Raw genomic sequence first — 27,341 nt, 5'->3', positions numbered from 1 at the left:
AAAAAGTCAGAATTGTAAGTTTATTTCTCGCAATTCTGTCTTTATGCCTCACAATTGTGATTTCATGTCAATTCTGACATGAATAGCGAGTTTGTATCATTTAATTCTGAGAAAAAAAGTCAGAATTCTTTGTTTATATCTCATAATTCTGACTTTATAACTCACAATTGGGAGTTTATATCACGCAATTCTGAGGAAAAAACTGTAAAAACTGTAAGTTTATTTCTCGCAATTCTCACTTTATGACTCGCAACTGTGATTTTGTCACAATTCTGAGCAAAACAAATCTGAATTGTGAGATAACTCGCAATATCCAGTGGCTAAAAAGGGCTTTCATAGGTAATATTGTGAACTATTACTACATTTTAAAATAACTGTTTTCTATTTTAATATATTTTCAAATGTAATGTATTGCTGTGATGCAAAGCTGAATTTTCAGCATCATTACGCCAATCTTCATTGTCATATAATTCTTCAGAAATCATTCTAATATGCTTATGTGGTGCTCAAGAAACAGTTCTAATTATTATCTGTTCACAACAGTTGTACTGCTTAATTTTTTTGCAGAAACCATGATACTTTTTTTCCAGGATTCTTTGTAAATCAGGATGAATGTAAAGTTAAGTTTAAAGAAATAAAAATCTTTCATAATATTATACATGTTGCTATTGCTATGTTTGATTAATTGAATGCATCACTGCTGAAAAAAAAAAAAAAACATTAATTTCTTAAGAATACAAAACAAAACAGCTTCAAACAGTAGTGTATTTTTCGGTTATATCCAGTCATGCATTTGAAGTGGATACAGCACAACTTTCACAAACAAAGTTCATGATGTAGTTGACCAGCAGTACCAGACCAATACCCTGTAATTTACACACTGTATTTTAACAAACTAGCCCAACCTGGTATCAAAGTACTGTTTGTTATGATTACCCTTCTGTTTACATATCTGTCCTGCCCAGCCAGAGCTGTGTAAATGTAGAAGGTAGCTGCAGGCTCCTATATAAACCTGCCCACCACTTGCCCACGCGCATCCAACCTTTCTACATTAAGCCAAGCACAACTAATCCTGATCTCTAACACCGCTGGCTTGAGACCGTGAACAGTTACATACATATGCAAATATTATTTTGCATGCTAGTATCAACCAGCTTGATCAAGAAATACCATTGTCAAACACATAATTGTGAATATTACAGCAACTTCACATAGTATAAAAAAACAAATGTTTCGTTTTTTAAAGAGCATTTATTTGAAATGTTTCAAGTATTTAATATAATTTTAATCCAAAAAATTTTTATTTAATTTGTTCATTTATTTTATAATCTTAATATATCCATCCATCAGGTATTGGCTATAACATGAAAACAATTACCGCCTCTTCAGACACTCTTATCTTCAGAACTGTTTACACAGAGGTCTTCAATTTGACTGTGCAGAAGAAAAATGAGAGGAATGGCTGTGCGAAAACGCTGAGATGTAGGGAACCGCGGTATCTTTAAGCTCTTAATTTGAAACAATGATGGGACATGGAGTGGAGAACCCCACTTCAAAGACTCAATGCGCCAATGTGCCTATTAAAACTTGAAAAGAATCTCATAAAAGGAGGGAAAGGCCTCACAAAATTTAGAAGAAGAGATTAGAACAACTCTTCACATGACACAGTCAGAGGGACTGCCAGAGTAAAAAAAAGCCATATTTACTTCTCACAGTAAGCGAGAGAGAGAGAGAGAGAGAGAGAGAGAGAGAGAGCTCTGAATGCAGAGGTGACGAATGACTGTGAAGAATTCAAGCAGAAAATGGATTCTCAGATTGGGGCTGAGCCTAACCCTTTGGCCCTCATATCAGGCTTTTCCTGAGCTCTTCTGACAGCTCTTCCACATGCTGCCAGTCTACTTCCACCCTAACACAGGCCAGCGTCATGTCAGCATCACATCAGCAGAGTTATCGCTATGTGAGTGCGTGTGTGTGATGCTTTCTACCATTGATCCTGTTACACCTGAACTTCTCTGTCTCTGTCTCTCGCTACAAGTTGTAGACACAGATGCAGGATTCCCTGCCTGCCTGGGAGCTGTTATGAAGTATTGATTTCCTTTACAGTATGTGGCTGTGGTCAGGGCTATGTGCTGAATGTGGTTGCATTGTACATCGCTGTGCTTGTGGGAGAAAGGGAAAAAAAAGAACAGTGGGGTTTATGGATGGGTCTGACAGTGTGACTACAGATGCAATCCCACAATGCACTTTCCTGCTGGCGTGAGGGATTTGTCACTGCGAACAAAGTATTAAAAAGCAGCAAGGTGGACATGTGCCATGGCAGTGCAACGGTATGGTTGGATGGCATATAACAAAAATATGTTTATGGCTTAGTAACATCAGGTCATTTCTACTGGGGAAATGATATTACAGAACAGTGGCGGAAATAGAACTTTGTAATCACATCCTTGTCCGAACTGAGGTTGGCAGCAAGCAAGCTTAAGGCATGTAGCATGAATTTGTTGCAAGGAAGAAGACACAAACAATTAAAAATAAAAATATGAATTATTCACAAAATACATGTAGATTTATTTTTTATTTCTTACTGCTAAAATGCATTTTGCCAATTTTTAAGAAAATAAAAGACAAATTCAATTAAAAAAATGCATTTTGCTCACTAGTTCTACGGGACTATTTTATATTCTTTATATAAATAAATTAAAATTGAACTGAATTGAAAATGTCTATATATTAAAAAACAATGCTGTTTCGTAAAAAAATGCTATAAACATACTTCCTAAAATTATTCATAGAATGACATGCAGATCTGCATTTTTATTTCTTACTGTTCACTAAAATTCATTTAGCATTTTAAGAGACGATTAGATGACTATTTATTAGCTGTATAGAACTATTTTGCTACAAAACATTCGTAGTATTGTAGAAAAAAATGCTATTTTGTAAAAAAATATATATATATATATATATATTATTCACAAAATTAAATGTAGATTTGCATTTTCATTTCTTACTGTTAAATGTATTTTGCAAATCTGAGAGAAAATGACAAGACAAATATAATTACAAAATATTTTGCTTGATAGTTCTACTGGACTACTGTATTTGAACAAAATTAATGAACAAATTATATACATGTGTATATATATATATATATATATATATGCTATAAAAATGATATAAATGTACTTCCTATAACAAACAAAACATGCTACAAAACTTTTGTAATATTGTAAAAAAAAAAAATAAATAAATAAAATAAAAATTGTAAAAAAATAAATTAATTTTATATATATCTATATACCCGCTTCCTATAAATATTTTCAGTTATTCCAAAAATTACATATTGTTAAAATGAATTGTGCAAATTTGAGAGAAAATGAAGACTTAATAGAAAAATAGAAAAGAATGCTGTTTTGTAAATGGTATAAAAAATGCTATAAACATACTTCATAAAAAAAACACAACATGCTACAAAACCTTTGTAATATTGCAAGAAAGTAAATAAAATTATATATATATATATATATAATACACACACAAATCCACTTCCTAAAATACTTAAAATTATTCAATAAAACTAAATGTAGGTTTGCATTTTTATTTCTTATTGTTAAAATGAATTTTTGCATTTTGTTCATTATCTGAACGCCACTATTTTATGTGCCATAAATAATCCGGATAAATGAATCCAGGCATTTTATGAATTCATTTGAACTGAAACTGACTTGTATTATTCTACAAAAAAATGCTGTTTTGAAAAATAAAACATGTTACAACCCCACTTGCATGATATCATCATCAAACATGCATTAAAATGTCTGAAAACCCCTGCACTGTTATATAAGATTGGTTAAATTGCACAGAAGTAACTCTAATTGCTTTTAGCAAAGTGGTAAAAAGTGTGCAACAAGGGTTTCGACGCTACTTGATGAGAGTGAAGCCCAAAGGGCAAAACAGAGGACCTGTAAAAGAGAAGTAGCCTCTCTCTCTCTCTTGGGCGGCAGAGCCTTGAAGTGGTGCAGCTGGAAAAAGTGTGTGACCGCATCACCAGATGATCTCTAGGGCTGTGGCCTTTTCTCTTGGCCAGAATCAGCATCCATTCAGACCCTATGGGATCAGTTAGCCAGTGCAGTGCTATTCATCAGACGACTAAATCCTTCCCATTACAGAGTGAGAGAGAGAAAACGGATGAGCGATATAGGCAGAGACAGAATTAGAATGTGAGAGAGAGAGAGAGAGAGAGAGAGAGAGAGAAAGCACACCAGGGGGAAAAGAATGATTAGGGAACTTTGAGGCAGCCATAGACTTTAATTACACTAACTACGCTGGTTTGGAGGGGAAGTGTTTTAATACCTCCATAAACTGCCCTAAAATGTTTCGCAGGCTATTCTGACACAGTCAGGCATCAGACTGCGGGCACAGTGGCAGGCTGGCGCAATCCTTCCACGTCGCCTCGGCGTTGAAGAGCAATAACAGCGGGCTGAGGTAGATTAGCAGCAAGACTTACACACTGGCCGACGTCCTTTTATGAGCGGCGCTGCCTTAATGTCATGGAGGCTGTAACCAACACTTACACTAAATCAACCTAAATAGAAACTTAAATGGCAAAGTGACTGAAAACTAATGTCAGAGAAAAAGGACGCAAAGATATGCAAATAACAGCTCTCAGGATAATTACGGTCATTTATTTGCCCCCTCCTATTGGCTCAAGGGTGGATTACAGAAGCATAGCTCGACTCTCAGAGCCAGTGCTTTGGCAGCCTTTCAGTCACCATTACTCAGTGGCGTGTCTCAATTGGATCTTTTCAGCGAGCTCAAGATCATCTGGGAGGCTCTTGCACTCACTCAAAGGCATCAGTGTACATGCGGATCAGCATGTGCATCATGTTCTTGGTGGTGCTTGTGCAATTACTAGGCCTGTGCGGTATGCTGTATGAAATCTCCACAACACAATGGACAAAAGTACTATTCTCCAAACCACCACATTTGATGTTTCCGTAGCTTAAACAGTACAGCTTAATGCTGACAATGTCAAGGTCTTGGGTTATATTCCCAAGGATAATGTAATGTAAGCAGTGTTGTTATTGTTAACTAAAACAGTGACAAAAATAATTAAAAACAATTTTTATTCTTTAAAAAAAAAGCTGAAATAACCATAAATATAAACTTTAAATATAAGATGAACAGCAAAACACAAGTTCAAGTACTAAAATTACAAAAACTGCAACTGCAAAACAAATAAGGGTAAGTAGAAATATTGTAAATAATAATAAATTAAAATAACCGCAACAAAAAACTAAAAAACATAAAACTACTGACATTAAAACACGATGAATCAAAATAAATTGTACAATAGCACATACATAGCATGCTCGCTAAAACTGCTTGCAAAATGAATGAATATAAATGAAAACGTACTGAATTTTTTTATGGACGTTCTTTTCAGACACTGAATAAAAAACATATTACGACTTTTTATATATATAAACTCATAATTGCACAAAATAAAGTCAGAATTGTGAGACAAAAACTCGCAATTCCAAATTTTTTCTTGCAAATGCGAGTTCATATCTCACAATTCTGACTTAACAACTCACAATTGTGTGTTATGAAGTGAAAATTGTGAGATATAAAGTTGCAATTCTGAAAAAAAGGTCACAATTGCGATATGCAATTCTTAGAAAAAAGTCAGAATTGTGAATTTATATCTTGCAATTCTGACATTATAACTCTCAACTGATTTTATATCACGCAATTCTGACTTTATTTCTCAGAATTGTGTTTATATCTCACAATTATGACTTTAGAATTTGCAATTTGCATTTGCGAGTTTACTTTTGAGTCAGACTACTGAGTCAGAATTGTGAGATAAAAAGTCACAATTACGCTTTTTGTAATATTTTATTTAGTAGTGGAATTGGGCTTCCATAAGAATATGTTCTAAACAAAATTAAACAAAAACAAAATTAAACAAAACTAAAGGAGAAGTTCACTTCCAAAACAAAAATTTAGAGATAATTTACTCACCCCCTTGTCATCCAATATGTTCATGTCTTTCTTTCTTCAGTCATAAAGAAATTATGTTTTTTCAACCTACCCTAACTGTATTGACCCGGATACAGAGTTCACGCAGAGCTAGACAAGCATTTGAGATCAAAAATTGAATAAATTGTATATATATATATATATATATATATATATATATATATTTTTTTTTTTTTTTTTTTTTTTTTTAAATAATCAGTCATTTCACTAGATAAGACCCATGGTTTAGAGCCCTTTGAAGCTGCATTGAAACTGCATTTTTTTGAAGTTCAAACTCACGGGCACCATTTAAGTCCACATTATGGAGAGAAATCCTAAAATGTTTTCCTCAAAAAACATAATTTCTTTATGACAGAAGTAAGAAAGACATGAACATCTTGGGTGACAACAGGGTGAGTAAATTATCTGTAAATTTTAGTTCTGGAAGTGAACTTCTCCTTTAAACCATTTTTATTTAATGGATGAAAAAACTTGCAAAACACTAATGGAGGGACCAGAGCCAGATCTCAGTATAGACTCTTTGCACAGTAGTCTACTAGACTACTCGGCGAACAAAAGTAAAAATCTAGCTTAAAATTGTAATTGACCATAAACCGACACCTCTCGGTTCAGGGGCACAATCCATCCGCTCTCAACTATGAAGAAGAGGAGGGCACAAGCAAAGTCAGAATAAGCCAATTCCCTCTGTTCATTAGTATTCTTTTCATTCAGCTATTCAACCTTTTCAGGTTGTGAATTTGGCCTTAAATGGATACCCCATTTCTCTTCTCTGGAGTTTCTAAAAGGGCACCCCAAAGTGAAAAAGTCGAACTGAGAGCCGTGCTTCAGTGGCTGGTCCGTCCCTGTACACCAGACACTTGACATTAAGCGGTCCTTTCTCCACAGCTTAAAACGAAGAAGCGCAGACCGTGTGGGAGGGTGATTCATAATCAGATGATTCACCTGTCCACCGAATCACACTCAAATCAAAAGACTGTCTCCCGAGAGGCGGACGCTTTACCAAGCTACCAACCACAAGTTATACGACTCGCAGCCAGACCTTTGACTAAATGACAAAAGGTTCGGTCCATGTTCTCGCTAAGAGCCGCCCACTTAGAAGGGATAAGTTGCATAAAGTAGCCAATATCAATTAATATGCTATACTGACTTGTTAAAATCAGCCGCTTTAAACGTTGTAATGAAAAATGGATATACATTCTGCAATCTGTTAACGATAATTTAAAAGTCTGGGGTTGCTAATGTTTTTTGAAAAAGTTACCAAGGCTGCATTTATTTGATCAAAAATACAGTAAAAACTGTAATATTGTGAAATATTATTACAAGTTAAAATAACCGTTTTCTATTTGAATATATTCTAAAATGTATCTAAAATTCTAAATTTATTCCTGTGAGAGCAAAGCTGAATTTTTAAAATCCATAAATTAATAGAAAGATCAAAAGAACAACATTGATTTGAAACTGAAATTGTTTGTAATATTACATTCTAAATGTCATTACAGTCATTTTTGCATACTTGCTCATCTGAGAAAGGCTGACATAAAAACATATAATTCAACTTTATTTGGAGTACTAATTTCTAAATATTAGCAAGTATTCAGCGAGTATGCAAAAAAGTATGCACAAAAATAGAATTATCCAATTACTCGATTAATCGTCAGAATAATCGTCCGATTACTCAATTTCCAAAATAATAATTAGTGACATCTTTTTTGCATACTTGCTGAATAAAAGCTTGTTGACATGCCATTTGAGAAATGCTGGCATAAAAAAAATTATAATTAAACTTTATTTGGAGTACTACTTGTACACTAGTGTTTTTCACTAGGATTTATGAGTGTCATTTACCAGTGTTGAGATAAACTTGGCGACAGCAACTCAATTAAATATCAAATAGGACCAAAACAGTTAAATTCAGATGATAACCAACATGGTACATTCTGCATATATTGTGCATCACTAACTTCAGTCCAATTAAAGCTTGCCAGACTGAGAAAGTTGCTTTCTAGGTTTGTGTGAAATATGCATCAGACAATCTGCAAACAAACTGCGAGTGGTCTGTGAACGTGCTGCTGTCTGAGGCAGAGATCGTAACACTCGTAAAAGAAACTGTAGTATCACTGGTTTATGCAGACAAAGAGTTAATAAAGACACACTAGCAACACACAAAGTATTCTCAAACCCTCCGGGATTGCTGAGGATTACGCCAGGGATTTGAGTAGACGCTGGATTAAGAGATTTTTTTTTTTAAAAAGGAGAAAATACACATAAATTGCAGTTCTCTCCTTGAACATGGAGAGCCTGCATTTAATCACTGCTGGAGACTGAGCCTGGAAGCTCGAGACGCTTCCCTGGTTGGCCTGTGACTCGAAGAGTGGGCTTGGGGACCTCCAGATCCTTGTCAGAAATCAATCGCAACCTTTGCACCCACTGCTTGTGCAAACAGTGATCAGAAATGCACAGACCAGATGTTTAGAAGGATTCACAGGGGGTTTGTCTAAAAGAGTGTGAACGGAAACCCTCTGTTCTGCCAGGACAAGTCGGGGGAGTCTAACCGTGGGTGGCAGAGGGAGTTTATTAGCATAACCTAGCCTGCAGACTAAAGGACATTCAGAGGCTCGGTGGGAATTCACACCAGCATGTGATATACTCGCATTCGCTCTCTCGCCGCTGAAAAAGAGAGAGGAAGAGTCACGTGATCGGGGCTGTGAAAGAGTCTGCGTCTTGGTCACATGCAGCCGACATGATTCACAAGCCCCAGCAGGCATTGCCTAGAATTATGCCCTTCCAGCGCACTTTAATTAGGTCTCCATTGCGGGATGCATATTGTATAATGGAATGGGTGAAATGACATCTGTGGCTGAAAAAGGTGGCGATTTGGGAGTGCTGGTTGGCTTGCACACAAAGCTATTTGTGATTATAATACAATAAGATAGCATTCTCCTCGTTTACCACGTTAAATTCACTGCCGACATCGACAAATGATTCTCCATCGGATACAGAAATGACAAGAGGATCATTAGCTTTGGCGTCGATGGAGTTTACAAAACGAAAATGAGATACGAGAGGACTCTCACAACTGAAGACGACCACAAACGAGGCCTTGAAAATTCACAGAGTGATTTAAATTCTCTGAATTTCACACTCGAGCATAAAACAACACCAGGCCTTATTCCCAGGGTGCCTCTCGCTATCTGCATAAGACAAAAACAAACAAACATGAAAACTAGTTTAAGATGCTTACCAATGGGATTTTTGTCTACTCTTGGGATTACGGATTTGAAGTATTTGTTATTGCATCTGCTAAAATCCGTGCCTGATATTAGGCCGTGTGTAATGAGGTTGTTGTAGAGTAGCGTGATTATCTGATGCCGGGTGGATTATGGGTGGCTGCTCGCTGGCGATGGATACACGGACGAGCCGGTCTGGCCCACGTTCAGCGCAGGAATGCAGTGGACGCAATATACACCGCGGACAGAAACAGACTGTGAGATCTATTCAGAGAGGAGACAGGAAGAGAGAGAGAGACGGACAGACATAACAAACTCGGAGACCTTGTGTACCGAGACCTTTCAACCTGTTTGAATAAAGCTGATCTTCTCTAGTTGAGTGTGTGTGTGTCTGTATGGCATATCGTTGAATGCCATGGGTGTGAATATAGTTGGACGTGTGGGAGTGTTTCTGAAGGGGGGTTTGGTGGTGTGGGGGAAATATAGACAGACTAAAGCCTCTTTCACAGAGATTCCGGAAAATACACGGAATTGTAATGCGCCTTGTGATTTGTCCTGGAACGGTTTGATTTTGGTTCATTCACACTGCCAGTGATTTTCCAGAATCGTGCGTTCACACGTGCATCCCGTAAAGTTGCGTGAGAGTAGGATGTGATGTGTACCGTTTCACTAAGCATATTTTTTGATCTCCCTTCAAAACACTTGGTAAAAGAGTGCGCTAACGTGTGATATTACTACGACACACCCTTCACGGACCTGCCTTTTGTTCACAAAGGGCTTGTTTCGGGACTGATTTTGGCAATGTTACTAGGTCTCCATCTTGGGATCATTCCCAGGATTAATCCTGGGAGGTGACAAAAATGCAACACAGGCAGTGGAATAGTAAAAACTTTTTTTAACTCGAGCACCGCGTTTTTATAATACCGTTTCATGCATGAGACGCTGCAAAGGACGCGAGTGCAACAGTCAAACGTGACCGTGTTTACATAGAAAAAACAATGGAAAATCAGCGCAATCGAATACAAAAAACCTGTGAAGAACTACTACTGTATGTCTGATATTTCATGTTTGCACCATGTTGACAGGCTGAAAGCTGCTGTTCATTGTTTTTACAGAAGATTTAGTTAAAGGGGTCATCGGATGCTAAGTTCACTTTTTCATGCTGTTTGAACATTAATGTGTGTTGGCAGTGTATGTACAAATCTACCCTATAATGATAAAAATCCATGTAGTGTTTTTAATTAATCTGTAAAAATAATATCCCCTTTTTCAAATCGAGCCATTCTCAGATGCCTGTCGGTGTGTCATCACACCCACAGAGGCCACTCCCACGATAGTTGATTGACATGAGCTCTTACCTCAGACCAGCTGTCACAGTCCAGTAACTTTCCTTGTTTTGATGCCGGAGCAGGGATGTAAATTAGGCAAGAATATCTCCGACTGAGCGATTGAGGTGTTGTGTTGCTGGATGTAATAATGAACATAGTGGTCGTCATTTACTCCCGACATCTGAGCCGCTGAAGATGCAGTAGATTAAGTTACATTTGTTTGTGAATGGAATGCGCCTCCCGATCTACATATATCTGTCTATGTTCGCGCGAATCATTCATGATCCCGCTTCACTTACAGCAGAAGTGTGTCTAAGTGTTTTTTTTATGAATCTTTGCGATCGCCTTTCCTTATAACGTGGTAGTTAGGAAGTTTAGCGGCTAAACGCCGCTAAATGCGGCTAAAGTAAACAAGATCGTCTTTCCAGCAGAGCTCATTTACATTTAAAGGAACAACCCCTTAGAATGAGATGATTTTTGCAGAGCTGATTTTGGCAAGGTAAAAAGGGTGTTGTTTTACAAAACCATTGAGAATTTTTAATCAAAGTATATTAGAGACTTTTCATTAAGACCCTAAAGAATCATATCAACTTGTGGAAAATGGGCATCCGATGACCCCTTTAATAATAGTCTACTGGTGTTATACCTTCAGTCAAGCATTTTCCTTCTATTATTTCTGAACACATCATATGTATAAGACACGTCTGTACAAGATGTAGTTGTAGTTCATGCATCTTTTCTGCAAAGATATTTAACAAGTGATTTGTTCAACACTTACATCATGTTGACAATTGTGGTGCAATTGGAATAGAATTTTCTTTAACTAGAGGGTTAAAAAAATAAAGTTTGATTCATTTTGTGTCTTTCTGTCAAGTTGACTAGTTAAAAAAAAAAAAAAAAAAAAAAAACAAGATTGAAATGTTTTTCCATATTGCCCAGCTCTAGTGTACTCCAAAACAATGACAAAATTCGCATTTAGAAGATACAAGCATGATATAAACATTTTGATGACATCACCCTGCACTTCAGCTTCTCATCAAACTTTCTGTCCAATCAAATGCTCTCTAGAATCTGAAGCGCCCCGCCCACATAAATAGACACTGAAGCTGCGACAATCACTTGTTCAGAGAATTTGTATTTTCTGTACGGTGAATGGCACTTAGTGCACTATATAGAGGAGAGGGAACAACTCAGAATGTAAATATGCATTCCTTTGGGGCGAATGAAAACTGGTTTCACTATGTGTCATGCGAACCACCAATAGAGCACACACAGTCTGCTCCAGTTTAGAGACACGGCAGCCCAGAGCAGATCATATGCACGAGTCTGCGCAGACCACAAAATGTATCGGACAAAATGTATTTGTATTCTACACAGAATGCTATATTTTATACCGATATGAATGAGATTGTGGCTGTCATAAGCTATCAAATGCGGCTTCACCTAGTTCAATGGCTGTGGCCCAAGTTGTAATATAAACAACATGCTACTGGCTGTTTAAAAAAGGGGACGGGGGTATATGATATGTCCCGCCCTGTCTTCCTGTTTTCTGAAATTACATCAACACAGAATAACGCTGCATGTTTCAAAGCACTTCAGTGGACCTTTAAAAAACTAAAATCATTCTTAAAGAAAATGACAAAAATCTAAATCATGATGATCTTCACAACAAACCTACATATTGCTAATAATAAAGCTGAATTAAACTGTAAAAAAAAAAAAAAAGGAAATAATTACTATCATGTTAGACTGATAAATGCCCTAATGGCCTATAATTCAATAATATTCTGTTTAAATAAATAAACCATTACAAACTAAAGACCAAAATCAACCAAAAAGTGAATTTAGGCATCATGGCATTATAATGTACAAAATGAAAAATGCATATTCATTTTGAGATTTTAAATATTACATTTAACAGTGTGGTTTAATTACAGTTTCACATTATAAATTGGGGGAAAATGTTGTTTTCAATTAATAAATAAAGCTAAATATATTCATACAGAACCTTTCAAACAGTTCAGTGCAAAGTGCTTTAGTGCAAACAAGCAGTGAGCAGAACTAGATTATAATAAATCAGTAAAATTTGATGAATTAAGAATGATCCATAACAAAATGTTGCTTAATCAAAATGGAATACATTTGTGTACTTATTTTTTCAATATTTTCCCTGTATGCCACTCAGCAGCAAATGCTTTGTCTATACCGATGCACAATTATTTGTCATGCTAATAAAGCACATAGACAGGCCGAGAGACAGGAAACCAGACAGAGAGCGAGAGAGAGCAACCTAAAAAGAGGGACAGAGGTAGTGGGGGTGGTGGGCTGTGCACTACCTGTCTGGATGGTGGTTGTAAAGCAGTCGGTAAATGCCAGAGTTTATTTTCCTTTAGCCGCAGCTGTAACACAAGCTTCATTCATGTGACTAACACACGGTTACACAGTCACACTGACACACCTCGACACTCACCGTCACACACCCTGACCAACGCTTTCCACTGCTCACACTGAACACATTCACATGAATACACAACCCCTCTCTTCATCTGCAGCGTCAACCGCTCGCCTCGACGACTCCTGCTCAACTGCCATCTTCAATCATCAATTTAACATTTAAATATTGAACTGTAACAAATACAGCATTAGTGCACTTACCCATGTGTTTGTATAGCAGTATATTTAACCAGGAAAGCAGTATTTATGTGTGTGTATATATTATAGGGATGCATAATATATCAGTACCATATTGGTTCTCGGCCTGTATCACATATTGATTTTTTTAACCTATTAGTATCAGTCGATTTTGTATATCTATAGTGTGTGTGGCCATATAATTTATATTTACATTCAGTTTGCCTCACTTAAAAGGATAGTTCACCCAAAAATGAAAATTCTGTCATTAATTACTCATTACTCATTGGTGTCTATGCAGGATCAGAAAGCTCTCAGATTTCATCAGAAATATCTTAATTTGTGTTCCAAAGATGAACGAAGGTCTTACGAGTTTGAAACGACATGAGTAATTAATGACAGAATTTTCATTTTTAAATGACTATTCTTTAAAAGTTAATCTTTAAAAAGAATTATTTAATAGTTATTTAAGAATTTAACACATCCACATATTTTATACTGTACATTATAATGTTCTGATGCCTTAATTCTAATGATGTCAAATGATTAACGATTAATCGCTTCCAACATAAAAGTTTTTCTTTATATATGTGTCTATACTGCGTGTTTATGATGTATATATAAATACACACACATACAGTATATATTTCAAAAATATTAACATGCATATATTTATATTAATATAAATGATACAAGTATTTTTAATATATAAACAACATATTTTTCTTAAATGTATACATGCATGTGTGTAAATATACACAGTACACACACATTATGCAAACAAAAATGTATTTTAGATGTGATTAATCGTGATTAATCATTTGACAGCACTACTCATTTGTCGAATAAGTGATTATAGTGTATTTTTAATTAATTTAGACAAAGGATTATTATTCTGGCCACAGCCTGAAACTAATTACTGGTTTCAGAAATCATTTGTAATATCAGTTCATCCCTAATATTATGCATATAATATATTATGTCACACAGGTCTCAAAAAAGAAAGTCAATGTAGACTTTAGACAAATGGCACTTCATCACCCCGCCCACTACTCAGAAAGCATCCTTTAGCCCCGCCCCCTTCCATTTCCACACAGTGAGTGAAAACAAAAAGATGCCAACAATGATAGGGGTGAGATGGAATTAAGGGGCTGGAGCAGCGTACTTAGCCAAGTTTGAATAGCGACCGACCACAGTTATGTTAATGGTAGCATTACGGTGCACCAATTTGCTGTTTTTCCAATATCTGTGACAGGCCACTATTGTGCTGTCAAGCTTACATAACAATTAGCTCACTTTTTATGGACATGTTTACAAAGGACATAAAGCACTGCTAGCAAAATATTCTACCCTAACACAATAGACATTCAGCCGTTTGAAAGCATTTTCAAGACGGTGGCTACGCCAGGAAAAGAAAGTCTTTATCACGGCGTTCGGTGTAAACTATAAAACTGGCCCGAGCGCTTGCTTTCTTTTTACTAGATGAAGTCATTGGCGAGGCAACGGGACCGAGCCCGCTCATTAAGAGAGCACATCATGGAATTGTTTCTGATAACCATCAGCTTAACACAGAGAAACAAATCAATAGGTGTTGGCTCGCTTCATTACGTAACAGTCGGAGAGAGAGATGAAAGTGCTCTGTTTGGTCTTTTCTGCTCTTGTGGAACGAAGGTAGCCTTATGAAAAAACATTCCACTTTGCCTCTAGCCTTCGAGAGCCGTGCAAAAACAACCTGGCTCAACTTTCCTGATTCGCCATCATCAATCTTTACAAGGTCTGAGATATACTTCCCTCCCTGTTTAAGAGCTAATGGAGAGGAGGAAATGCTAACAGGGCAGCTGTCCAACTGAAGCTGGGGCAAACGAGCACCCTGGGGCAACTTCTGATGATCAAGCAAAACAACGACCAGCCTGGATCAAATGTTGAGAGAGAGAGAGAGAGAGAGAAGGAGATGCAGAGAGAGAGGCAACAGAGACAGAGAGATGGCCTGTAAGCACTCAGGCATACTGACGGAGTGTGAGTCAGCACTGCACTGCACGGCGAGGAGAGGAGAGGATGGAACAACTCAATAACAGGAAAAGACTGAGAGAAAGACAATGTATCCACTACAGAGTTTCTGCTAAGAAAATTAGTTGCGTGACTGGGAATGACACAGCTGGCTGGACAAAAGCGGAAAAACGTATGTGTTTATTTGCATGGTAACATGATGGACTGTGTAGAGGTTGTGTAACAAACAATCATTATCTACTATACCGGCTGACTGAGTTGCGAAATTTCAATTAAATGCCAAAAAACAGTTAACCTAACAACTGTCTAACTCAGAAAGTAGCTAGTTAATACTTAAGGTGTGTTATCCAGGGGTCTTTAATCAGATGCTGGGGCCCAATAGGGCCCTCACCAAACTTCCAAGGGCCGCAGGATGACTTGAAGTCATTTAAAATGTTATATTAAAGGGACAGTTCACCCAAAAGTGAAAATGCTGTCATTGAGTACTCACCCTCATGACGTTCCAAACTCGTAAGACCTTTGTTCATCCTCAAAACACAAATTAAGATATTTTTGATGAAATCCAAGAGATTTCTGACCTTGCATAGACAGCAACGCAACTGACACGTTCAAATAATAATGATGCATTAAGCTTAGGTGCAATAAGCTTAGGAAAAATAAGAAAAATGTACACATCTTCATTCTGTTCAAAAGTTTTCACACCCTGACTCTTAATGAATCGTTTTTCCTTCTGAAGCATCAGTGAGTGTTTGAACCTTCTGTAATAGTTGCATATGAGTCCCTCAGTTGTCCTCAGTGTGAAAAGATGGATCTCAAAATCATACAGTCATTGTTGGAAATAGTTCAAATGCACAAAAATGCTGAAAAAACAAAGAAGTTGTGCGACCTGAATGATTTTGCAGCTTCTGCAAGGTGTATGTAAACTTTTGACCTCAACTGTAAACGCGTAACTTGTAAGACATCTTTTTTTTTAAAAAATAAATAAAAAACTGTCCACTCAACAACTCCTTTTTTTCTTTTATTGAAGAAAACAGTTTTTGAAACATATGTACTGTAATTATGAATTTCAAAAATTCACAATTAAATCTACAACACTCTATGAATCTTTACCCTCCTAGTTTCTGTGAATAAAAATGTTTGAAAACAAGCCAGACTTTGTCATTATTACAGGAGAAGTACCAGAGGAAATATGTGGCGGCAAATGAGGGGGCCTCCAAATATTGTCCTGAATAAAGGGGGACTCCGCATTAAATTATGTTATTAAAAAATGTCAAATTGGGTCACAAAATGTCACATTATTAACAGAATATGACTGATAAGCATCAGTCTGGTGCAACTGGTCAGTTCTATTTATTAATGCAAAAAATTGCTTTATTATTGTGTTACTGATAACAAAAGTAATTACGCTACATCATTACTTTGTACATCATGTACTTTGTACAGTGTTATTTTTGTTATTTTCTTAATGTCATTGTCTTATTTCTATCATTTTTCCTGTTAAAATGATGGACAATATTTGGAATTATCTGTGAATGTTATTAATATTCAGTAAATGGCAAAAAATGAAAAAAGTTTAAACAACTCTGACACCCTTAGCTGGGAATTTACTTAAATAAAACAAAAATTGGATTTGTCTGTTTTGCGTTACTTTGCCTGGGCATTGTGTCAACATTAAAAATCACACATATAAACCTACAAGCTTGGCTTTGTGATAACTTTACTAGTGAGGACTATGCTTTATAATTCGTAAGCTTTGTCTGCTATGGACTCTCTAGTGCTCTTGTGGGAAAGATCACTCCACATGCTACAGTGAGTGAGAAAGAGCCCCATAGGTGTGTGTGCGTGTGTTTATGTGGACACTTATGTCACCGTCGGTCCCCAGAGCCCCTCCCTCTGGGAACCCACCGCTAATTCAGGTGGTGACCGGTCGGCAGATAACGAGCACATTCACGTTCAGCACACACGCTGAGCACGACATACGAGATTGATCACCATCAAACCCGACTCCCCTCGCATCAGGAACGTCCTGCGGCGACAGGACGGTGTTTGAGCATGTGGGACCGGCTGACCTGAGGAGAATCAGAACATGCAGTAACAAGACAAATGTGGCGTTCTGCTCACCTGGTGTGCAGCGGCATCTGGCTAATGAGAGCGTGTTAAAGCAAATGAAGGAACTGCCATTTATTGCTGCATTAACACAGGCCCCAAAACACGCCAAGCACATGTGGAATTAACTTAATCGCCAACATCACAGGCCTTCACTGGCACGTTTTACCCAACTCTACATCTGCACACAGAAATCTTTCAATTAGTGAGGCTGACTAATTTATCTAGATTTTTTTCTTGTAGCACAGAAAGAGGAAGAAAGAAAAAAGTTATCTAAAACTTGAAATATAAATTAAATAGTAAAAATGTATATAAACATACATACTATATATATTGTAATAATAATAATAATAATAAAAATAATAATATTTTCTTAAAAATGTTTTAAAAATGAATACTTTTCTTACTATACAATATATTATATATACATTTTAAATTTTGTGTGTGTATATATATATATAATTTATATAATAATAATAAAGCAAATATAATATATTTATAATTTATAAAACATTATTACTATATATTATATAAATATATAAAATGATCTTATATCTATAAGGTTTTTTATAAATTAATACTTTTCTTACTATACAATATATTATATATACATTTTATATTTTGTGTGTATGTATATGTATATATAAAATATTATTTTTATAAAAAAATATATATTATTTATATAATAATAATATAAAAGTATAATATATATAAAAGTAATAGCACAATATAGTAAAATAATAATAAAACTAATATAAAACAATTATATTAATATTAATATATAAAATTGCATTACATCATATATTTATAATTTCTAATATATATTATAAAATGTAATTTTCTAAATATAAAATTCTAATTGCATTACATATTATGATAAAAATGATTATATATATATATATATATATATATATACATACATATATATATATATATATATATATATATATATATACATATACATATATATATATATATATACACACACACACCTTGTTATTTTACCTTAAGTATTAACTATTTATATATATATATATATATATATATATATATATATATATATATATACATATACATATACATATATATATATATACACACATACATACATATATATATATAAATTATTATTAATATATAATAATAGAATATACATAACATATACATACACATACATATAATAAACAGAATATATACATAAAACTGCATTATTTAATGTTTATATATCATTTATTAAAAATATTATTATTACATATCATATATACTTTTTAAATATATAAATAAAATAGTAATATAAAAGAGCATTAAAAAATATAATATATTTTAATATATGTAATATATTTAGAAATAATTTAGAATAAAATTATTATTAGTATTATATATGCAATTGTTATTTTAGAAACAAAATATTATTGTTTATAAAACAATGTTCTTTTTCTGGTTCAAGTTAATGCAAACATGGTTTAATGCTTTTCTATTTTAATTTTAGGCCAAGCTTTAATAACTGATGTTACATTTGGCCTTGGAAATTCTTTGCTTGGGTGGAACAAACGTATTTACTCACTCCAGTAAAGTATCCCCAAAAAGTTGCAACTAAAATGGACTCAAAAAAAGCCTGAGCCAGTTTTGCCATTTACAGAAAATCCCACATTTATCTGAGGTTTAATCCACTTCCCATTACGTACAGCCAACATCCCCATTTCCACAAGCAATGGAACTTCCAGTTTTAGTTTCAGGAAGGAATAAGCACAAGAAACCCAACAAGAAATCCAGAACTGAACAACCAAATAACATGCAAATGATGGGAACCAGCCGAAGCCTGACTTTTTGCACAGATTTCATCAAATATGTTAATCGAGACAAAACGTGAACACGCGAGAAACAGAAGATTCCTTTTCCTTCAACTCTTCAGTGTTTCCGCCGAGCGCGAGATTGCGTGTGGGCTTGGGTTAATGCCATGTTTAAGAAGGCAGCGCAGTGGCCCACGAGAGGTGAGAGGTCATCTGTGTCTCACATCTCTTTAATCAAAAAGGCTGAAGAGAAGACAATTTGAGCCGGCAGAGTTGTGACTGCGGTATTAAAGAGCGCTCGGCAGTTACACAAAGTGCACTACAAAAAGGGAATAGTCACTCCTCCGTCTATTTCACTCTCTCCGAGTCAACACAGGCCAGGTAGAGTGCAGCACTACAGCCCAAAAAAACGGACAACAAGCCTCACGCTGCTTTCCAGACAGACACAAACACACTAGACTCTGATTACCTGCACTGGCAAAAGCCAAAACAGACAAACAAATTAGCTGTGAGCAAATCCAATAGCGATGTGACTTTGGGATGAAGATTCGGACAAAATCAAGCCAAGAAGCATCTATTTCCTGTCTGTGGGACTTGGTTTAAGAGCCTTCAGGGGCTTCTGATGCAAGTTTCTAACTCTCGCTCTAGACTTCCCACCTCGCTCGTCTCAGGACGAGGATCGAGATAAACAGCTGAAACAATCGGGTGCCCGCTTTAATCCTCCGCCAATCCTGTTTGCCAGAATAAACAGCCCAAACAAATCCGAGAGCAGAACAGATATGGAAGAGCCGAGCGCGTACACGAGAGCACCTCATCAACTAAAGGTGACCGGCGCCGGGGTCAAGCCACACTCTCTATTATTATTGCTACCAGCCACGTTCGAACGAATCGAGCGGTGTAGGGCAGGCTTCAAGCAGGATGATGGCTCTACGGGGAGCATTTGGGAGCAGACGACACCGAAAGACGGACACACTTCACACTGCCGAGGCAGGATGGCATGGCGCCATTCTGCTGACATGCACACATTTACTGGACATTAACACTCCTGCCAAACTGCGACAAGTTGAAGGCAAAACTGTCTGAGAAGCAAGTCCTGCCGTCGATTAGTGCTGGAGGGATTATACCGTGCACTTTAGGCTGCGGGCTTAAATACGACCACAGAAGAATAGAATTATCACATTAGACACAGATAGAGCAACAAGTCTGCGGGGATATTAGCGAGAGACTAAATGAGACGGAACGTCGCTCCAGGCTCGCTGTAGTTTACATTACACCTGGATTAGGAACCTAAATTAACACCTCTGCAATTAAAAAGAACCGTGCCACATGGAAGCCAAATGGCGATGTTAGTATTAGCCTGCAGTGAAAATCTGTTCCAGCCTCCATGTTTTTACATTATCCAGATTCACATCAACACAATTAGGATGATTTTTTTCCTTCAGTGAGGAAAAAGCTGTTCAAACACAGCTATTGATGACAGAACGATTTCTAATTTGATTAGGCAAACCTATGTTTGAGAGAATTATGCTAATGAGATGATACATGATAATTAGTATCAATTAATTGTAAAAAACGAGGCAGGCTGACGGGGGAGTGCGGAGCTCTCACCGAGGTGAGGCGTTTAAGGTATTCTGTGAATTAATTAGAAACACTTTCATGTTTTATACACTCTGGCTGTGTATCAAAACCGAGAGAGATGCCTACCTAGGAGGCGTGTGCATCATAAATTTTAAATAACAAACATCAATACCCAAAAAATGCTAGCCGACTAGATTTTAAAACACAGCGATGGATGCATCCATCTGTACAGTTGCGGATTTCTGATCAAATAACTAAGCTGATACTTTGTAAAAAGAGGAAATTTAACTAGAAAGAGCTGTTTTAACGTATGTCACCTAATGTAGTCGGGTCACTGTTCGAAACGCAAGGCATGGAGGGTCTGTCAGCAAAGCTGCAGGTGAAGTCTGAGAGAAGGAGCATCATGTCCACACTGACAGCCCAGCATTTATGATATATATGTGACCCTGGACCACAAAACCAGTCTTAAGTAGCATGGGTATATTTGTAGCAACAGCCAAAAGTACATTGTATGGGTCAAAATTAACTATTTTTCTTTTAAACCAAAAATGATTAGGATATTAACTAAAAATCACGTTCCATGAAGATATTTTGTACATTTCCTACCGTAAATATATCAACATTTTTGATTACAAATGTGCATTGCTAAGAACTTCATTTGGACAACAAAGGTGATTTTCTCAATATTTTGATTTTTTTTGCACCCTCATATTCCAGATTTTCAAATAGCTGTATCTCAGCCAAATATTGTCCTATCCTAACAAAATTTTTTCATCTTTCATATGAGGTATACATCACAATTAAAAAATGGACTCTCATGACTGGTTTTGTTGTCCAGGGTCACTCATCATAAATTTTGCATCTTAAATTTTGAATAACTTAAACATCAATACCCAAAAATGCTGTGTAGGTATGGGGCCAACAAGATTTTAAGACACAATCATAGTGATAGATACATCCATCCATACAGTTCTGCTCTCAAGTAATGTGACAAACTGTCATCTGAACAAATTTTTGAACAGATTTTAAGAAGCTGTTACTCTCTAAAAATCAGAAATGTAACTATAAAGAGCTATTTTTAGCCAAACTGACCCTACTCTCACTCAAGTAACCTAATGTAGTCGGGTCACTGTCCGAAACGCAAGGCATGGATGGTCTGTCAGCAAAGCCGCAGGCGAAGTCTGAGAGCAGGAGCATCGTGTTCAGATAGACAGCCCAGCTTTTTGAGGCACAACCTGAATAGAGGACGTTCCAAATCCACAAAATCAATAGTAAAATATGTTGATTTTAAACTGCAGCTAAAGATTTTTTTTTCAAGGTGCGACTGAGCATTAGTGCTTGTCGTATCCTTGTTTGGAAAACAATTTAATTGTTGTTTTATTTGCCATATAAAGGATTATAAAATAACATATTATGAACTACAGTTTTAGAACAGATTTAAAAAAATACTGTTTTGAGCTGTCACAAATGTAGTGCAATAGCAATATTGCGACCTATGTTTCTCCAGAATGACCCAATCAGGTTATTTCAGTCTATATTTTGACTTAAATAACTGGCTTAATTTATGTTCTCGCATAAATTAAAAAATTTTACCTGACGAAACATTTGTATAGTTTTTATTATGAAATTCCTCAATAAAAGGATAGTCAAATACATTAATTATTGAATTAAATAAATATTTAATAAGAAAACATTTACGCATTTACACGATATCCACAGCGACGCAACCATATTATAGATCATACCTCCTTTCAGTCTTCATAAAGGTCATGAGGAGATCATTCCCAGCGCAAATCACCAACAATATGACATCGACATGATCTGCAAGCGACGCTTGAGAGCTAAACTCCCTATTCCGCCGATATACACAATTACAATGGCAACAACTTAATGGGAGTTTTAACGGAGAGCGATCCGTCACACGAGATGCTGAAGTATCCGACAAAACTGCATCTTTACTGTCACATTCTCAGCTGCGGATTATAGTCATGACAACGGGAGCTACATTTCAGCACATCATAAACAAAACATCCTGCCTGCGTTTGCGAGCGCAGAAACACCCCGAAACGCTGGGTCTGGGGATCAGGCATCATTTCCGAACACGAAACGGGCCCGTTATGACGGCGGCGGAGCACCCTGAGGAATGAATGGAGCGCGGTGAACGGGGAAATTCCGCCTTACCGGTTGCTGTTTATGTCGAATAGACGCTTTCCCCAGCGGCGGCTGGTGATGTCTCTTCTGGAAGCCGCTCTTCGGGTACTCGCTGTAGGCTTTGTTGATGCCGATTCGGTCCCTCTTCTCTCTGCCGTTGTCTTTTCGGTCTTCTCCCGTGTCCAGACTGCTGAAGTTCCATACGATGAGCGTTTGGACCAGCAGCACTGTCAGCGCGGCTATTAGCGCTGACCGCGATCGGCGAGCCAGCTTACGGGCACACAGACTGCCGAACATCTTCACCCTGAAGCGGCGAGGTGCCACTGCCGTGCGCCGACAGTCCGCTTTGTGGCTCAGCGTCGCGAGAGAAGCGTGGAGAGGGAGAGAGGGGGCGGTTGGCAAAACCTCCGCTGGAGGAGAGAGAGAGAGAGAGAGAGCGGATGAAATAGGGTCTGCGCCCCCTCGTGGTGACACATGTAAACTACAAGAGGACCATTGCATGAAATGGGCGTCTTTTCCATTTTGAAAATGCTTTTTTATCAACTTTAATAAATATTTTGTCAGAAAAACAATGGGTAAATTGTTGTGTTAGTTCATTACATTTTGTTATATGCTGAGATATAGCTGTGGCTTTAAAAATAGCAACAGGTTGATGAGAACAGGGTTGACAAATTTACAGTTCATTACCAGTCATGCGCTTAAGGCAAGGTCATGATACTACAAGCTGCTTATTAGAAAGACAATTTATTATTTATTCCTTTATTTATAGCCTACTATAGCCTATACAAATTATTTAAATGACATATTTGTGTATATATACATTTGTTATTGTTGTCATTTTTTTCTCACCCTGATCAGTCAACCACAGAAAACTCTATAAAAACAGTCTATAGTAAGACCTTACACACAGTACTATTTTGTTTTTCTTTTCTTTCCTTTTTAAGTATTATTTTATGTTCTGTAATACCTGCCACCAAATAAGGTTGTATGTATATTGCATTAAATAACAGAAAAAACGATTTAAATTCTGACATTTTTACAAATATCTAGTTTTATTTAACGCAATTATTGTTTAAAAATTACTATATGTGGGGTCCATTTTTTCAATCTGGAGATTTATACAAAATCTGGAATCTGAGGGTGCAAAAAAAAATCAAAATATTGAGAAAATCGCCTTTAAAGTTGTCCAAATTAAATTCTTAGCAATGCATATTACTAAGCAAAAGTTAAGTTTTGATATATTTACGGTAGGAAATTTACAAAATATCTTAATGGAACATGATCTTTACTTAATATCCTAATGATTTTTGGCATTAAAAAATTGATCATTTTGTCCCATGCGGTGTATTGTTGGCTAATGCTACAAATATAACTGTGCGGCTTGTTTTGTAGTCCAGGGTCACATATGGCTGGCTTTAAATGAACCCAAAATAGGTTGTAAATTAAAAATCAGGTTGCAAATTCTAATTAAAAATCATAATTACTAGAGTCATCAGCAATAATTAAAAGGTGAACATTTATTAGTAAACAATTAAAAAAAAAAGTTTATTATTATTTATTCAACTTATTCATAAACACTTATTTATTGAACATACTAATAAATGTTAATTTCCAACCTATTTTGGATTCATTTTAAGCAAGAAATATAGTATTTTTTAAGCAACAGTAGAGTTTAATAAAACTACCCAGAAGGGTTTGTCTATATTTAACCCACTTCTGGGTTGCTTTTAACCCAGAATATTTGAGAGTGTATGATTAAATGATAAAACATGAAACAGCGTTGACGCATACATGTAAATTTGGTGTTTTAATTAAAATCTGTCTACTAAAAATATATAGAGAGGAAATAAAAATGCTAGCTTTCATTTCCATTTTTGCCTCAAATAAAAAGTGCAATTGCTAATACAGCAAGGATTAAAAAAAAGACATGAGTGGGGACAAGCGTCCTCAGAGAGAGAAAGAGAGAAAGATCATATTAAAGTAAATTCACTGGGTTTTGGTAGATGTATTATGAAAAATGCTTATATAACATTAAAAGACTGGCATCAGATATTCATTATATCAGATATTTTACTGGCATCAGATATTCATTAAAAGTCTGTTTTTACACATGTCAGGGAAGGACACAAAAAAGCACCCTTTTAGTGGAATGGCCCATGTGAAGTTTTTAGAAGAGACAAGAAAAAACTTGCTTGCTCAAGAATAAATCTCTGTGAAACTTTTGAAAATGTCCATAATGTAAATGTCTGTGTGAAACATCAGCAAGTTTCAAAACTGTGAAGTTCCCCTTTTTTCGTTTCACATTGTTGTGCAGCTGTATGAGCGGTGTATAGCCTCGGGGGTGAAGGTGAATGGCTACATCATCTTTCAACCAGCCTTTATTATTGTTCACCCGATCAATGACTGCTAATTGATAGTGTTAACCTGTCAGATTTAGAAAAAGAGAAAAAGAGAGATAACCCCGGGGAGCCATCAAGATGACTTCCCAATACAATGGACCCAGGTGAAGCATCGCCTACAGTTTTTTAATCAAGACTGAGACCATCCTTCATCCGGCATAGCACGGCGCAGTCTCGCACGACGAGGAGACACGGTTTCCATGGGAATACCCTCTGTGTCCCTCTCCTGTTCCTCTAGAAGTTCATGAGAGAGAGAACTAAAAAGAGAGATACGTGAGAATGCGACTCTGCTTAGACATCTCAGAGCTATATGCGAGCGCCGTTGTTTGTTCACAGCATTCTTGGCATCATTAAAGTTGAATCAGCTACCCTGATGCTGCTGCTCTATAATTCACAACTCTCTCATTGAGATGGAGATCACAAGGCTTTGATGAATTTGAAAGAAAGCACGGGGCACAGTCACACTTCATTCCCCTCGCAGAATGGCTGTAGAACTGGCAGAAACTCCCTCGGGCAGCAGACGCTGAGGTGTGCAGTTACGAAGGGGCTACGTGTGTCGACATTCGCTGTCAGTATGAGCACGTATGCGTCGTTAGATCTAGCAGAAGGGGAACTGGAGTAAGAAGTCAGGGAACATGTGCCCTTGGGCAGACATTCTCTCCATATGTCTCCTCTGCAAGAACTTCTCACAGTCTCTACACCAATCTTATCTGCTCCAAGGTTCATGCTTGTACAAAATGAGATGTTCTTAGAACTGATGGAAACTGTTTGCATGGCTTTATTTAAATATCATGACTGAACTTAAAATGTCAAGTTGACATTGGCGAAAATCTTTCATAACATTTACCTTTTTACATTATGAAGTTTGGAGTCAGGTGTTTTTGAAAGAAGTTTCTAATGCTCACAAAGGCTGCATATATATTTGATCAAAAAATACAGTAGAAACAATACTATTTTTAAAGGTACAGTTTAAAATGTAAACATAATTAAAACGTAATTTACTCTTGTGATGTCAAAGCTGTATTTTTAGCATCTGTACTCCAGTCTTCAGTGTCACATGATCCTTCAGAAATCATTCTAATATAATGAGTTGAAGCTTAAGAAACATTTCTTATTAGTTCAGAAGAACATAATTGTTTTGAAATAGATTAATGTCACAAAACATGCATGAAATACTTTAAACCTGGTACAGGAAACACCATTCTCCTCTGTTCCAGGGTTTGTGTATCTCAAAAATGAGGTAGCCTACATGTGAAACCAATGTCAGTATGCGATGCTTGTTCCATGAACTTTTTATAGTAAACAAAAAGATGCTTAGGTAAAACTGTCAGCCTGCCATTTACATGGTTTCAAACTGTTACAAAAAAGTGTTTCATTACATAGCATGCAGAGCAAAGCATTTGCTGTCTTAAACGACTGACAACATCACAAGAATATTCATCACAAGATGAAAAACTGAAATACTTTGAAATGACACCCACACAGGCTTCAAGATTTGGTACATGAAACACAACAAGAGTAGCATTTACCTGATCATTTTTAATAAAGGATCAAACTCATTCTGAAATCACAAGACAAGAAGTCACTTAATGTGACAAGATCAAAAACATAGTAAATAAAACTAGCAAAAAGCCAAACAATACGCCGTATTAATTATTCATATTCTAGTGCATTCTGGGAAGAGGGCAAATGGGACTGAATATTTTTCAGTGTAGGCCTGCTTGAACTCAAAACATGCATTAATTCATCTCATCTTCTATGCTTTTTGTTTGACTTCTGAGTATAGTAACACAAAAATTTAGATTCAGTATTTCTGTTCATGAAAGTACACACAAAAAACTGTAATAATTAGGTAAATCTTTGATTATTTTTATTTGCATGATGTAAAAATCTTTTTTATAGAAATACTGTTTCCTTTTCTTTGTCAACTAGGGTTGTCAATAGACCCCCCTATGGTGTATGGACGATAGCCCTGTGGCTGATGCCTTTGACCGTATCAAGACCATTATTATTATTATTAATCAGACTAGTATTATTATCGAATTAAAATTAGGGCTTATCTGTTCCATCATATTTCTTTCT

The 27,341-nt window shown here is 36.3% G+C and overlaps 1 protein-coding gene across 1 annotated transcript in view; it reads right to left on the bottom strand.

The window, feature by feature from the left end:
* Positions 1 to 23,247, bottom strand: part of xylt1 (xylosyltransferase I) — an 82,248-nt gene extending 59,001 nt beyond the window's left edge. Inside the window, exon 1 of the mRNA XM_051105680.1 lies at positions 22,891 to 23,247. Coding sequence (XP_050961637.1) covers positions 22,891 to 23,157 — 267 coding nt within the window. The 5' untranslated portion in view covers positions 23,158 to 23,247. The remainder of the gene's footprint in view (positions 1 to 22,890) is intronic.
* Positions 23,248 to 27,341: the final 4,094 nt, after the last annotated feature.

Source organism: Labeo rohita, chromosome 3, assembly GCF_022985175.1.
Source record: "Labeo rohita strain BAU-BD-2019 chromosome 3, IGBB_LRoh.1.0, whole genome shotgun sequence".
In the NCBI taxonomy this organism is placed as follows: Eukaryota; Metazoa; Chordata; class Actinopteri; order Cypriniformes; family Cyprinidae; genus Labeo; species Labeo rohita.
Note: the sequence above shows the minus strand (reverse complement) of the source record. Positions and strands in the feature narration are given on the sequence as shown.